The sequence below is a fragment of the Elephantulus edwardii genome, unplaced genomic scaffold, assembly GCF_000299155.1.
Source record: "Elephantulus edwardii isolate Elephantulus edwardi_28Jun2011 unplaced genomic scaffold, EleEdw1.0 scaffold00112, whole genome shotgun sequence".
NCBI classification, from domain to species: domain Eukaryota; kingdom Metazoa; phylum Chordata; class Mammalia; order Macroscelidea; family Macroscelididae; genus Elephantulus; species Elephantulus edwardii.
Genome location: NW_006399862.1, coordinates 7,949,196 through 7,963,273, shown reverse-complemented (window position 1 = coordinate 7,963,273; position 14,078 = coordinate 7,949,196). Strand labels below are relative to the sequence as shown.

Here is a 14,078-nt window from a genome sequence, read left to right as displayed (position 1 = left end):
ATCAGTATGGATGGTGAAGAGATTGAGATAGTTAACAGTTTTAGTTTGCTTGGCTCCACAGTCAACACTCTTGGTAACAGCAGCCAGGAAATCAAGAGACAAATTGCATTGGGAAAGTCAGCTGTGAGGGACCTCTCAAGAGTACTGAAGAGCAACGACGTCAGGCTGGAGACTAAGATGTGCTTGATCTGAGCTATGGTCTTCACAATTATGTGCTATGCATCAGAGAGTTGGACAGTGACTAGGGATGATAGAAAGAGAATTGATGCCTTTGAGCTGTAGTGCTGGAGAAGAGTGTTGGATATACCATGGACTACTAGGAGAACAAACAGGTTTGCCCTGGAGAAGGTGAAGCCAGAATACTCCTTGGAGTCAGGGATTCTGAAGCTTCATCTGACATACTTTGGGCATGTTGCAAGGAGGGACTGTTCCTTGGAGAGGGACATTATGTTTGGCAGGTGGATGGGCGGCAAATAAGAAGAAGACCTTCGATGAGATGGATCGATTCTGTGACTGGAGCATTGTGAATGAGTGTGTTTGAGATGGGTAGGTTGGCACAGGATAGAACAGCGTTTAAGCTTTTTGTACATAGGGTCGCTATGAGTTGCAAGCAACTCGATGGCACATAACAACAACAACAACAACATGGTGGACAGGGTTTGGTGGAGCCTCCCAATTAATACAAGCCAAGAGTGACATCCACTTCTGAAATGGCTTACCTCTGGAAACTCTATGATCAGTACTCAGGTCTTTTGTTTATAGGGTCGCTGTGAGTTGTCTAAGGCTCAAGAGCACTTAACAACAACATGTCTTTATAACAACCTTGTGCTATCTTCATGGATGATACCCTTTATTTCCTCCCATGGCCCCTCTGGTCTTCGATTATTGGCAATCAATAGTTCAAATCTGTTCTTAAGATGATTTTTAATTCATCAGATGGGATAGACCCAGGTTGTATTTTGGTTCTTGTGGATTTATTTAAATCTTCTTCAGTTTCAGTTTGAACCTGAACATGTGTAATTAATTGATGGTCTGTTCTGCAGTCAGCACCTAGCCGAGTTTTGACTCCTGATACTGAGTCTTTCCACATTTTTAAGGTATTATTCTTTCCACATATCTTTCCATATCTGATTCCTGCACAGTCTGTTATGTGAGAGTCATGTGTAAAGTAACCTTTTATGTTTCTTTTTTTTTTGTTTTTTTTTCTTTTATGTTTCTTAAAAAAGGTATTTGGTATGACTAAATCATTGAATGTACAAAATTCATTCACTCAGCAGCCTCACTTCTGTCACCAACTCTGTATTTTTCAACTACTATTCCTTCTTCATTGTTTATAACTTTTGCATACTAGTCACTAATAATTATTAATGCATCTTGATTGCATGTTTAATCAATTTCAGACTTCAAACATTTGTAGAAATCTTCAGTTTCCTCCTTTTTAGCTTTAATTGTTGGTGCATATATTTGCATAATAGTAGTTTTAACATGTCTTTCCTATATGTGGATGGATAGTTTGCTATCACTCACAACATTATACTTTACTACAAACCTTGACATTGTCCTTTTACTTATGAATGCAACACAATTCTTACTTTGTTTCTCACTCCTGCCTTAGTGGATCATATGGTTTTCTGATTTAAAGTGACCCATGTTACTCCATTTTATTTCTCTAATATCTAGAATGTCAATCTGCATGAAGATGTTGGCAAAAAAAATAACAAAAAGACACCAGAAAATTTTAAAAAATAAATAAAATGTAAGTGCGGGGGGGGAATGTTTGTAGGACTTGGCCAACTGACTGGAAGAGATACATATTTGTTCCCATTACCCAAAAAGGTCATCCAACAGAATGTACAAGTTATCAAACAATATCATTAATATCACATGCAAGCAAAATACTGACGCTGATCACTACAAAACAGCTGGAACAGTACATAGAGAAATGCCAGAAGTTCAAGCTGGGTTTAGAAGAGGTTGTGGCACCAGAGAGATCGTTGCTGATATCAGATGGATCCTAGCAAAAAGCAGAGAATACCAGAAAAATGTTCCTCTGTGTTCTACTGACTATACACCTCATTTGGTTGCATGAATCACAACAAAATATGACTAACTTTGAGAAGAATGGGAATCCCAGAACACTTAATTATGCTCATGAAATTTATACCAAGACCAAGAAGCTGCTGTCTAAATGGAACAAGGAAACACTTCATGGTTTAAAATCAAGCTTGTATCCTGTTGCCATACCTAGTTAATATGTATGCTAAGCAAATAATTTGTAAAATTATATTCTATAAAGAATAATGTCACATTAGGGACCGACATGCAAATGACACAACTTTGCTTGTTCAAAGAGAGGAGGACCTGAAATACGCTACAGAAGATCAGACTGAAACCTTCAATATGGATTACATCTCAACGTCAAGAGCTCAAATATCCACACCAGTCGGCCAGTAGGAAACAGTTTGATAGATAAAGAATAGAATCTGTCAATGATTTAACCTGACTTGGATCCATAATCAACACCCTTGATACTAGAAATCAGGAGATAAGGAGAGGTATTACTTAGTGCAAGGTTGCTGTTGGTGACCTCTCCAAAGTACTGGAGAGCAAATATGCAATTTCAAAGACTAAGGTGGACCTGATTCCATACATGGTCTTTTCAACCACTTGCTATGCATCTGAGAAATGGATAATGAATAAGGATGACAGAGAAAATTTGATGCATTTGAGTTGTGATGTAGGAGAAAAGTACTGGATATCCCATGGACTCCTTAAAGAATAAAATAGTTGACCCTGGAGGACATTATGCTGGGTGAAATATCTCAGGCACAAAAGGACAAATACTGCATAGTAAAACGGGACTGACACTGGGGTTGTGGGGGAGACTGAGAAAGATGGGATAAATTGTGTATACTGCGCTGAAACAGATGAGAGAGAGAACTGCTTAAAAGGGATAATTAGGTATTATTGTCATGACCATAGTCCAGAATGAAGGCTGCATAGTGGAGTGGACTTGGGGGGAGAGATTGTATAAAAATGAAATAATTTTTCTTTTACTTTTCAAAGAGAAGAGCGAACTGGGGGATGGGGTGGGCAGGGAGAAAAATGCAACAATGAATGAATGGAAATCCAAACTCTGTGTAAACTTTCACTAAAATTAATAATAATAACTTTTTTAAAGTACAGCCAGAGTGTTACTTGGAGGAAAGGATGGCAAAAACTTTATCTCTCGTACATTGAACACGTTGCTTGTAGGCTATATCTTAGCAAGAGATATGCTTGACAAGGTAGAAGGTCAGTGAAAGAGAAGAAAATCCCCAATGACATGAAATTATATGATCACTACAGCAATGCACTCAGCTGTATCATATATGGTGAGAATGGCTAAGGATAGGACAGGATTCAGATCTGTTGGTCGTGGGATCATTATGAGTAGTACTTAACAGCACTAATAACAATGGAAACAACAACCACTCTTCACCATTGTACAGTGATCTAAACCAAATAATGGGTGTAAATCTAAACTACAATATCTTTCTCCTTCTTTCATCTCCTATACTTTATTAATCATAAAAATCTGAAGTTTATCCTTGATATTTTTCCATATATTCTTTTCTATCTACTCTACCTCCATTCTAGATTCAGCTTTCATCACTCTTTGTCAACCTTACAGAAAACTTCTCCTAATTCTTCTCTTTGATTTAAGTTATGTCTTGTTTCTAATCTAATCTCCACATTGCAGCCAGAGTGATCATTCTGAAATTCAATTCTGATCATGTCACCCTTCTGACAGCTTCCCATTAACTATAGCATAAAAACTTAGCTCTTTAGAACAACTTACAAAAGTCTTCACTGTCTGCCTACCTTTCCAAACTCATTTGTTCCTAATTCCTATATCCCATAACCATCTTAGTATTATCAAAGTACTGGTAGTGTCTGATATTCACCACATTTTAACATGCCTTGATCATTTTATTTATGTGATTCCTTTTGTCTAAAATATCCTTGACTCTTTCTCTTACTTGATTAACTTTATTCAATGTTATAGATTCAGCTTGACATATTATTCCTCCCAGATATATTCTCTAATTTCAATTCTTACTCTCTGGTTTGCTTTTAGGATGGGGTAAGTGTGTCAACTTTATTATCACATATTGTGTTATGTGTCATTGAGTTGGCTGCCACTCATAATGACTCTATGTACAACAGCTCTGAGCCCTGTTCTATCTTGAGCCAATCTCACTGTCTCTGACACATCATCCCCCATTGCTCCAGTCACTGTGTCAATCCATTTCATCCAGGGTGTTCCACTCCTGCACCTTCCCTTCCAAGCACAATGTCCTTTTCCAAGGACCTCTGGGCAACATGTCCAAAGTATGTGAGACAGAGCTTTAAAATCCTTACCTTAGAAGGATTCCAAGATAGCAGCAGTGGAGAAAGCAGTGTGAGGAGCTGAAGGAACAGCAAGCTGCATAGAAATGGTCCACCAGATAGACCCTCACAGCACACAGAGACCAATGTGGCACAATGAGAACAGCAGGAATTTGAGTCGGAACTTTCATTAAAATAATTCATTTGGGAGCTACAGGAGCATTGAGCCATGCCGCAGCCCTGGCCAAAAGCCACCAGCCAAGCTGCTGTGGGACCCACCCACCAGGAGAAAGAATAGCTCCTAGCTCCACTAGGAGTGAGTGAGTCTGTTGGAATTTGATTGAGTTTTCTTGTGCTCCTGCTGACTGCTCAGGATCTGGTGATGAGTCGTAGGAATTTAACTGAGTTTTTTTGAGCACCCAGGAAGAAACAGGCCACTGGGAATTAGCTGAGTTATCTTGGGCCCCGGACTGCCCAGGATCTGGCAGGCCAGTGTGGATTTAACTGAGTTTTCTTGGACACCACCAACTGCCCAGAAGTGTCCCAAGAGTGAACGGGCAGGTGGGAATTTGACTAAGCTTTTGTGGACACCACAGACTGGCCTCTTGGAATTGCATTGAACATGTAAATTGCTTTGCTAAGATTGTCATTTTCACAATCTTGAGTCTTCCTATTCAAGAATAGGGCACATTTTTCCATTTATTTAGGTCTTTTAGTATGTCTTGCAGAAATTTTCTGTAGGGTTTTGTTGTTGTTTTTTGTGGGTTTTTTTTTTTTTTTTTGCATAGGTCTGTTATATCTTCCATTGCCTTTTAATGCTTCTTATCTTTTAATGCTTCTTGGATCATTCCATTTTCAGCCCAGAGCATCTTTAAGTATTGCAACTCAAGACTCAAGGCTTGGATTTGTTCTTCAATTCCTTCAGCTTAAAAAATGTTGAACAAGTTCAGCTGTTTTGGTTTTCTCCAGCTTTTTGCACCTTCCATTCTAATATTTTGTTTTGTGTTCTTCAAAGAAGATTTCCTTTGAAATCTGTTCAGCTCCTTAACTTCTTAAGTTCTTCCCTTTTCCTTGCCTTCTTGGCATTATCAATATTCAGAGTCTCCTCTGAAATCTATTTTGGTTTTTTTCCCTCTCCTCTGGCTTTGCAATGACCTTTTGCCTTCTTCATGGATGACATTTCTTTTCTATCCTCTCATAGCTCATGTGGTCTTCGTTTATCAGTGCCCAAGGCATCAAAACTTTTCTTAAAATGGTTTTTAAATTCAGGCGAAATAGACTTAAGTTAAAACTTTGGTTCTTGTGGATTTGACTTTTTTTAGCTTCCGTTTTGAGCTTGCATATGAGTAGGCAATGAGCTGTTCCACAATCAGAGCTTGACCTAGTTTTCACAGCTGATATTGAGCTTCTCCATCTATTCTTTCCACAAATGTAATCAAACTGATTCATGTGTAGACCATCAGATGAGGTCCATGTGTATAGTCACCATTTGTATTTCTCATAAAAGATAATTGCAATGATCAAATCATTGACAATTGCAATGAATAAATCAATAATCCTTATTTCTATCACCAAGTCTGTGTTTTCCAACTACTGATTCTTCTTCCTAGCTTTCTACTTTTGCATTTCAGTTCCCAATTTTTATAAATACATCCTTGATGTTTTTTATGCATTGATTTTTGCATGTTTGATAGATTTCTAACTGCAAATGTTGATAGAAATCTTCTATTTCCTCCTCTTTGACTCTGGTTGTTGGTGCATATATTTGAATGACAGTGGCATTAGTAGGTTTTCCTTGTATACATATGGATATTATCCTGTCACTCACCATATGGTATTTCAGGATAGATCTAGAAATGGTCTATGTAGCTATGAATGCCACTCACTTTTCATTTGTGGCTCAGTAGATCATACGATTGTCTGACTCAAAAATCCCACGCCAATTCATCTCATTTCTCCAATGTCTTATATATCAATATTTAAAAGTTTCATTTCGTCCTTAACAATGTCCCATTTTCCTACAGTTATACTTCTTCATGTTCCAATTACCAGTATCTTCTGGCAAAATTTCCTCCTCCTTTGTGTTTCCCAATTCAAGAGCTCAGACTCCATTGCCATATCTTCTAGCCTAATCTAAGTGTGCTTTACAGTAATTATATCATTCAACTTCCTACTGTAGGTTGACATTTGAGATCTGATGACATAATCACAGGCAATTGAGTTGCTAGCCCAGTCCACTTCTGAGGAAGAAACGTGGGCAATTTCTCATATGGTTTAGAGCCTTCTAAAAACCCATGGGAAGGTCAGCTATAAGCCAAATCCAACTCAAAAACAAGTTTTGAGTTTGAGAATGACATTTACTTTTATGGCTGTCTTCCTATGAAACAGAAGTCATATTCCTAGTGACCAGAAGTCACCTACACTGAAGTTTGTGAGACCCAAATGGAACTTTTTGCTCTTCTAAATTAGTCATTTCTTCTTTTGTTTATCCATTCATTCACTTGCTGTTTATTGAGTATGGCCCATGCAACTCAATCCACTACCCTTTTGCTGGGGAAAACCCGTGTGTAAGAAAATCATTGTTCCCTTTCTTTACACATTCCAGAGCATATGAAGAATATTCCTTAACCATTTTCAAATTGTGATTTGTTTTTGAAGTACATACACATTTGAATCATTTTTATATTCTCCCTCTTCTGGTGACATAAGTGGCTAATGATCTTGTGTCTCTTTTATGGGTCTAGATTGACATAAGTGATGCTCTGTGACAACCTAACACTCTGGAACTCTGACATTATTTCACCTTCCTTGCCAACTTCCATCTGCAGAAAATGCAAATCTCAATGAGTGTCATCAAAGTTAAATACATTTTGATAAATAATAATTGCACGGTAACATCAGATTATTATTTTACAGCATGTCTTTGAAGACACTTCAATCCAAACTGCCTCTTCCTGCTGCAGAAGTCATTCTGTCCACTGACGTTAGCCGCTAATAGAGACTGATTCTTTTTATTCATAAAGGGTCACGTTTAAAGAGATTTGATGTGAATGCTATAATTTTCAGAGGAAATCAGAGAAAAGAATGAGGATACTTGGAAGGTAGTAGGTTGCCAGCCTATGCAAGTTAAAAATAAATAAACAAATAGGGCAGGATGGCTAGTCCAAGGGTTTTAGGCTTGGAAACTGTAACAAAGAAAAAAGGGAATAAATGATGAACACTGCATTGGAACAGATGAAGGAAAGAACTGTTTAAAAGAAATATATGGTTAGGCTTTATTTGTATGACAACAGTCCAGAATAAGAGGTGCATAGCAAAGTGATCTGGGGGAGGTATGAGATTATGGGGGGAGGAGGAAATTATGCAATAATGAATGAATATTTTTTTTTCTTTTAAAAAAATGAACAGAGGTTAGGGAGTAAAGTGTATAATGATGAATGAATGAAAATCCAAATTTTTTTTTGAAACATTTGGTAAAAAATTACAATTATAAAAAAAATGGGGAGAAAAAATAATGAAGACATGGGTGCTCAGAACCCCTAACAATGAGAATGATGTGCAGCCACCAGAGAGGTTTTAGGAAGGTGGGGAGGATCTGTGAGAGGAGAGGGGAAGGTAAGAACTGTCCTGATAAAAGGAGGACTAATAGCTTCTATGTAACAAGAACTTAAACAATCCACTTCTCTTGTGTCAATTCCACTTACAGCAGCTACTCTTTGGGTTTCTGAGGCTGTAAATCTTGACATCTTGATGGGGGAAACAGCCCATCTTTCTAGTCTCTTTGCCACTAGTAGATTCAAACCAATGTGGACTCACTGCAGACCCCTGGTAGTGCAGCAATTAATCACTTAGCTGCTAACCGGTTGAGTCTGTGATCTGAACGCAATAGATGATCTGCAAAAGGAAAGAACTGGCAATCTGCTCCCACCAAGATTTCAGTCTAGTAAACTCTCTGGATCAATTTTCTTCTTATAGAGCGAACATGAGTCAGAATCTACTTAGAGGTACACACAAGGCAACAACAACCCTGAGACATTTTGGAAATATATTTAATACATACATGGGCTCAAAATTTTTAACAACCAATCCAGCATGGGTCACCAGTCAGAAGGAATGCCAGGCATAAACACAAACCATCCATGGCTGGAGAACTGAATATACACACAGCTGAACATCAGCATATGCTCCTCTCTCTATTAAATACTCACTCTGGGCTCTACTCTGATTTCTTCTCCTGAGTAAAATAGCATATTATTCAACACAACATTAATGTGTATCTTTTAGAAAATCATTAAATGAAATATGATATTATTCTTACATATGCCATGTGATGCTTAAATATCTTTCAGTTTCTCCATTTTCAGCAGTTCAATTCCGCTTCTCTCTTCACCCAAACCCTGATAACCAAGGACATTCTGCCCCTGTAATCCAAAACTCCCTTCTCAAAATGCAATTTGAGGTCTCTGCTTTGTGTCCACCTGTCTCACTGAATTTCTCAAATATCACCTTCCTATCTACATTCCTGTTGCCAGCTACTTCAACATTTTCTCATTTCCCTCTGCCTTCTTCTTTCAGACTTTGTTTTAAATCCACTTCTCCACTGCTCGGTTTTGTACTCTTTTCATTCTCTTGCCACCCTGTCATTTAGAACACACCTTTGAAGAATAGCAGCAATTTTAGAATGTTTATGTCATTGCGCTGTAGCTTCCCATCCTGTGCTGAAGAGAAGATACCACAGTGCACTTATTGCTATTCATTGAAATCAGAGTAGAACCACCTCATGGCAGTTCTTAATCAAATTCATTCCTGTCAAGCAGGAACTAACTCCTCACTGACCCTCCAGCAGGTTTTCAGAAGCTATAAATCACAAGAGAATCGATTACCTTTTTTTTTTCTCATTCAAAGCTTTTATGGTGGATTCAAACCAGCAGGAGGTACCACCTTGGGTTATGAACATAACTCTGTGGAAACTATACCACTGGAAGTCTCTTTCATGCTGTTCACAGGTGGTAAACCAGATGGTCACATCTTTCTCCCAATAAAGCACTGGTGGTTCAAATTGTTGACCTTTTGTTTACCAGCCAAGTGCTTAATTACTACACCACCAGATTCCCTTTGAGCAGAGGATAAGGAATACTTTTTACTTACTTACTAGGCCAGTGAAAGGCCTAGTGGTAAGGATCTGCACCACCAACCCAAAGGCAGAGACAGTTCAAACCCACCAGCTGCTCCATGGAAGAAAGATGGTCAATTTCTTCCTATGTGATTAACTGCCTCTGAAAACTTACTGAGGGGTCAGCTATGAGTCAGATCATCAGTATGTAACAGCCTTATTTACTTATTCCAGTCATTATTGACATGCCATCTCATCTAATCACTACAGTGCAGTAAAACAAATGCTGTTTCTATTTTTACAAAACTGGGATTCAGAAAGGCCAAGTATTTTGTCAATAATCCCATAGCAGGTAAACAATGATATCAGCTTTTTAACTCAGAAGATGTTTTGACTGATTTCATGCTCTGCCATGATGTTTTTTTAATTCTGTTTCCCCCCCCCCAATATTTTATGATTCTCAAAAAGAAATCTTCTAAAAATACTAGCAAACCTATTCAAAGTTAAGGAGATTGACCTGGACTTGATTGATGCATTTCTCAACCCACACAAGTGTGACACATAAAATAAAGGCACCCCAGGTCACTGTTCCACACTTTTACATGTTTATCAGTCTCATTTCAGCAGAGCCCTAAGCAACTCTAAGCTTGAGAAAAATATTAACCAAAATGACTCCTCTCTATTATTGCTGAAAGGAAACTAGATATTAAGTTGATAAATTCCTAATGTATATTCCCATTTATTTGAATTATTCATAAAAAGATCAATGCTGATCAGCTGGGGATAAATGGCAATGGTAATAAGCCCACAGTATTCTTTTGATGGCTAAGGGGATTGCATTCTTTCTTTAGAACTGGGGAAAAGAAAACAATTTTGTGGTTAGATGTGAGCCCCAAGCTAAAGAAGGAGGGCTTAGTTTTGCTCAGGGATGGTGAGTGTGTGTGTGTATATGCCCATGCACATGATGGGCACAGTTGGGTATGCATGCACATGTGTATAGATGTGTGTAGTGAGTGAATTTGTGTGTGCACTATGTGTGTATGCGTGTGTGTGTTGAAGCAATGAAATCAGTTTTTAAACTCAGAAGAGATTTTTATGTACTGTTATGATGGTTTGAATTCTTCCCCCCATGTTATATGTTAGTGTGTGTGTGTGTGTGTGTGTGTGTGTGTGTGTGTAAGAAAGAAAGAGAGAGAGAGAGGCTGAGCTGGATCCATATGTTGTTTGGAAGGCTCTTCAAGGTTTCTCTGTTCCTAGGAGGATGTGGGTTACAGTTACCCACTTTTGAAGGACTCCTAACTGACTATGAATTTCACGGCAGACTGTATTATTTTTAACCTCAGAAATATTTACCAAAAAATCAAGGACCACGACCTCCTGGACAAAAGGAAAACAGTGACAGCGCTGAAAGCAGGAGAGGACCGGGCTATTCTCCTAGGACTGGCCATGATGGTGTGCTCCATCATGATGTACTTTCTTCTGGGAATCACGCTCCTCCGTTCTTACATGCAAAGGTAACTGACACCACTGGGTGAGTGAACTCTATTGTAGGTTTCCCCTTCCCAGCCTCCTCAACCTCCTAATAGCTTAATTAGGCCTCAGCTCCTCTTCCTCACCTTTCCTAACAAGAACTCAGAACAGTGCCTGACACATAATCTGTTAAGCCTGTTAACTTGTTTTATCACAAGGATAAAAATAGTTCTGCCTAAATTGCCTGCTACCTGGCAGGGGACTCCTCATACATTTCTTTCGTTTGTATCACCGCTCTATATACTCATTATAAAAATGCCCAAGTTGAGGCTCAAGAGAGTGAAATAATTTCCCCAATGTCACATAGTTTGAACATGTGCCAGATCTAAAAGTCAAGGCTACCTCTGAGTAAGTCTAGGGCCCTTATTCTTGCCATGTAACATCTTCAATTCGTCCTACACTCTTGTTCCTATCCCATCCCATCCACCTGTCCATCACCCTCTAACATATCAGTGGCTCTCAGCAGGACATGAGAACTTCCTGAAGACGTAAACATTACTGATTCCCAGATGGATCACCATAGCTCCAGAAGGGGTACGAGGACTCCTAGGTGATTGAAATGGTTTGTACATTCACTTGCTAACCAAAAGAACAGGTAGAAGAAATACAAGTCCACCCGGAGGTAGCACAGAGGAAAAGACTGATAATCTGCTTGCTCAAAAGCCACTAGAAACCCCGTGGAGCACAATTCTACTGTGGCACACATGGAGTCCATATGGGTCAAAATTGACTGAACAGGCAAATGGCTACCACTGGGCAGGACACACTTACTAAGAGCGTTAAAGGCTCCCCGGGTGGTTCTAATGTACTCCCGTGGTTCAGAAACACTGCCATGTGTCATCATAAAGAAACAGGTGATTGTGAACTCTTTTCATTTTGTATTTGTCTCCAGGTTTAATTATAACAAGGAAGGCAAATAAATAGGCTGGATGGTGTTCCCCTCTGAGTAAGCTGCATGATAAATCCCAACAGAGTCTCTAACTAACTCCTCTCTACTAAGCAATGTGGCAAGCTTGGTCAAATGGAAGAATATCTTACACTGTTTTCAGCTGCTTGAAGTGACAAAACTTAAAAAACTCATTACAATCCAGTCAGAGCCAACCATAGCAGACCCTGCCTTACTTTCCAAGTCTGTAAATCACACAAGAAGAGATTGTCCATCTTTTCTCCCTTGGAATTGCTTGATGGATTTGAATGGCCAGAGAGGTGCAGACTCTGGGCTAGCAGTGTAATTCCTTGAGGTCTAAAACAATAAATGATAGAGAAAAAGTAACTTCTAAATTGTTTTTCAAATAGGTTTATTGGTCTTATGGAGACTAGTGGAATCGCTGAAACCATGGCCCTTAAGACTTCTTTCTAACTTAGACCAAGGCCTTCCTCCATTGCCTGTCACACAAGTCTGCAAAGTGCACAGTAATAACCATGATGAAAGAACTCTTCCTGCTCAGAATAAACCCAGTGACACCCAAAGGGCAGCATCTTTGCAAAAAACAAAGTTCAGAATAATACAAGGAGGAGGGTTAAAAAGCATTCCAACTAAAAGACTGAAGTTTCAATCCAAAAAAGAACCAAACCATTCTATGGCATTCCTTTCTCAAGATAAAATGAATACTTTCACTTTAAAGACAAAATCTGAGATACAGTAATTTAGTAAGACCCCATCATCTTCCACATTTGTAGTTGCTTGGCTGTGGCTCTCAGCTGTGCTCACTTTTAGGGCAAAGACTGACACCTCGGACTCCAAGCGGTCCCTAATTCCAGAACCACTTGCAGATCCCCACATCTGCTCAGGACTGCACATTAGAGATTAAAGTTGACCATTCAGGTATTGTTTTGTTGTTGTTCTGTGTCACCCAGCCAACTATGTCTTGTAGCAACTCTAGAAACCACAAATTGAAAACGTCCTATCTCACACCATCCTTAGGATCTCTGGCATACTCGAGGCCATTGTTAGTGACTATGTCAATCCATCTTGTTGACGGTGGACAAAATTTGTCACACCACAGGGGCATGGGGCCTAAACTGTGCTGCAATCCTGCAGGTATTCAGTTAGAATCCACCAGCTGCTCCATGGGAGAAGGTTGGTTAGTCTCCTTCCATGCGATTAACTGCCTCTGAAAACCTAGTGAAGGGTCAGCTTTGGGGTGACTCTGATTCTAAGGTACACAACAACAACAAGAAGATGTAGATTGTGAGGTATTAGTGTTAATCTATAAAGATCATATGTTTTCACTGTGGCTGTCAGTTTATGCCCAGGAGCAGAAAGAGATTGCTGGTATGTTATTTCCTAATGGTGAATGAGACCCTTGATCATAAAACTCGAAGTATTTTAAAATTAAAAGCTGACTGGTAAACAACTGGAGATTTCTATTTGAAAGGCCTCAGGGCAGTGATAGTAACTACCAACCTGTATACAAGAGGTTTTTTTTCCCCTTGTATGAATGAGGAAGCAGCCTACCACACAGGACTGAATCTGGCCTTTGAGAAAAACAACCTTGGGTGGAATGACTTGCTGGCCCTGTGTGCTTAGGTATGGTACTTCAGTTTTCTGATCTTCAATTCCCATACCCATTGTCGTCACCTATGAAAGGAACTAAGAAACAAAACAACAACAACCCAAAAAAAATCAACAAAACAACAAACCACAAAAAAAGGAACTAATAGCTCATTTAGAGAGTTTGAGAGGACAAATGAAAATCCGTATGTACAACACCAATTTGTATGAAGCAGCATACAAGTGATTAATATTGGTAAAACCAAAGGATCTTTACCCTTCTGTTTTTGTCACCTTTCCAGTAAGACTTCAAACGCCTCTCCTCCTGATCTTATCCTTTACACTTTCTCTGCCTACAAACTGGACTGGGAGAGAGGCTGGAATAAGCAGGGGAAGAAGTAGAACATTGCAGGGATAAGCATGGACACATGGCAGGGAGTTGCTTTAAAAACAGATATACATCTCTGACCCACGACCCCCATCTTCAGGTACTGCATTGCTCCCCCCTGACCCAGCTCGCGCCGCCCCCCCCCACCAGCTCTGAACTTTGGGACTGGCCAAGGGCTGTGC

At 39.3% G+C, this 14,078-nt stretch overlaps 1 protein-coding gene across 1 annotated transcript in view; it reads left to right on the top strand.

Annotated features, from left to right (window-relative positions):
• Positions 1-14,078, top strand: part of LOC102863122 (calcium-activated potassium channel subunit beta-2-like) — a 94,735-nt gene that overhangs the window by 20,966 nt on the left and 59,691 nt on the right. The window contains exon 2 of the mRNA XM_006892187.1: positions 10,828-10,998. Coding sequence (XP_006892249.1) covers positions 10,828-10,998 — 171 coding nt within the window. The remainder of the gene's footprint in view (positions 1-10,827; positions 10,999-14,078) is intronic.